The 2111-nt window shown below is 42.0% G+C and overlaps 1 protein-coding gene across 1 annotated transcript; it reads right to left on the bottom strand.

The window, feature by feature from the left end:
* Positions 1–860: 860 nt before the first annotated feature.
* On the bottom strand, positions 861–1737 carry PROC (protein C, inactivator of coagulation factors Va and VIIIa). Its single transcript, XM_085307925.1, has one exon. The coding sequence runs from the start codon at positions 1623–1625 to the stop codon at positions 1047–1049; it is 579 nt and encodes a 192-aa protein (XP_085164051.1). The 5' UTR covers positions 1626–1737; the 3' UTR covers positions 861–1046.
* Between the last annotated feature and the right edge of the window lie 374 nt (positions 1738–2111).

Raw genomic sequence — 2111 nt, 5'->3', positions numbered from 1 at the left:
AAAAAACTTCAAATACTTTGACACATCATTATGTTCGCTGCAGGGAGTCTTCAGAATAAAGATTAAGGAGAGGAAAAAAAAAAAAAAGTGTGACAAATGGACAGTTTTGGCTTTTGCTACTCCTGCAGCTGTAACTCTGTTTGTTTTGTAGTTGCATTTTTCTAGCCCAAGTGCTGTGGGCAGAGGCAGGGTGGGAGGGGAGGCAGCCCCTGTTCCTGCCAGCCCTCTCCAGCTGCTGGCACGGAGCTGCGCCAGGAGGCCCGCTGCTGTGACACTGTCCATTTGTCACCGCACGCTGGATTTCTTTGATGGGCAAAACTCTTGTTCAGTGTATTTAAAGCTTTCTCTTCACATGAGTATGATTTGAACTGCAAGCTACCTCGACAGAATTTCAGTGACTAGACTGAAGTGCAGTTTTGTGCAAGCTCCAGAATGCATTTTTGCCCCCTCTCCTAGTACTGATTTCTCTTTCTTTCAGCATTTTACCATACCATCCTTTTACATTTCTTTAGCTGCAGCTGGATGCATTACTTCTCCTAGCCATTTTATCCAGTGCAGTTTGTAATTCAAGGGGATATTCAAACATTAACTTTCAGTATCTGAAAACATTTCTATTTAGTAAAAAACTGCATTTTGTTTTATAATTAGAGGAGGCAACAGCACTACCAGAAGAATGCCCGCATTGAGTGATTAATTCTCATGCAAGACTGCCAATCTATTTTTGTGATTTGAATGTAGGCCTGAGAAGCAGAGATTTTTTTTTCTGAAGTGCCCTTTGCAGTTGGATCTGTACCTGAAAGAGAAGTCAGTATGCCTCCTCTGTTCTTGCAGAATAGTTCTTTCTTTATTGTACACAAGTATTTTGCTCAGTAATACTTTAATGAAAATTTAGCAATTATGGTAAACACTGGTTCAAAAATTTATTTGAAGAAAGTTGTAGAGTATGGTTTTATACCATTAAGAACGGGAACTGAATATTGTCTCAGACTGAAACCAGTTACAGTAGAATTTTCTGTTTGTTATTTTTAAAAATGTCTAAGGAATAGTTAATATAAAATCTTTTCAGATTCTGATACACTTTCAACAACCTCTTTAATCCATGGAAGGTAATTGGATACCCGAGTGTATACACCGTATTTTCCTTTTTCTGCACAGCCTTCACCCCAGCTGACAATCCCTAAGAGAAACCAAGTGTTGTGGTAAGATACGGTAAACGGGCCACCACTGTCCCCTTTGCAGGCGTCTTCAGCTTCAGCCTCGTAGCCAGCACAGAACATGTTATCGGTAACCAGTTTATCTGTTGACCGCTGGCACGTGTCCATGCTTACGATGGGCAACTTGACTTTCATGAGGAAGCGCAGAGTAGCGCCTCTGTAGTGGGTGGCCCCCCATCCACTGACCATCCCCACTCTTCCTTCTTCGGTTAGCAGGGTTGCAAGGTTGGGGCTAGGAAGGCAGATGGGGATCGCGTACTCATTAAAAACAACATCGCTGCTCAAGTATAACAAGGCAATGTCACTGTTGTAGTTATTGGAGTCGTAGTGGGGATGTGTCCAGCTCCGTTCCACGTCAATCTTCTGTTCTTTCATTTCCCTTTGGTATTTGTCAAAGTCTCCTGTAGTCATGAGCAGATTCAGATGTTAGAGAACTGTAAACAACTTGTACAGTATTTTCAGCAGGAAGTGGAGTGAATGTTTTGATCTTTCATCTTAAGGCACAGATCAAAGTAAATCACAAGCTGTAAAAATAATTTCCCATGCTGCAGATATAATCCTGCATATCACGCTGATCTATTTTCTTTTTAAGGGACTAATTAAAAAAAAAAAAAAGTTGCTGACTGGAAGAACAGCCATCTACAGAGATTACGGATTCCTGTGTGCAGAGATTTTAACACAAATACTGTTCATGCCTTTTAATAAGCACTGTATTTTGAACAGTTTGCATGGGTTACATGGGGCTACCTTACCTCCCTCTCAGGAATATGAAATAAGCAGTAACAGGCAGCTGAAGAAGGGTGTCTGTGCATGTGTGGGGGTATGGGTGTCTGTGTCTCTGGGTGGGGGTGTGCCAGTGTCTGTCTGTCTGTCTGTCTCTGTGCTTGTGAGGGGGGT

This window comes from Rhea americana, unplaced genomic scaffold, assembly GCF_003343005.1.
Source record: "Rhea americana isolate MKP2758 unplaced genomic scaffold, rheAme1 scaffold_269, whole genome shotgun sequence".
In the NCBI taxonomy this organism is placed as follows: domain Eukaryota; kingdom Metazoa; phylum Chordata; class Aves; order Rheiformes; family Rheidae; genus Rhea; species Rhea americana.
Note: the sequence above shows the minus strand (reverse complement) of the source record. Positions and strands in the feature narration are given on the sequence as shown.

Coding starts and splice junctions, on each gene's coding strand:
- PROC (XM_085307925.1), bottom strand. CDS start 1,625: ATGACTACAGGAGACTTTGACAAATACCAAAGGGAAATGAAAGAACAG.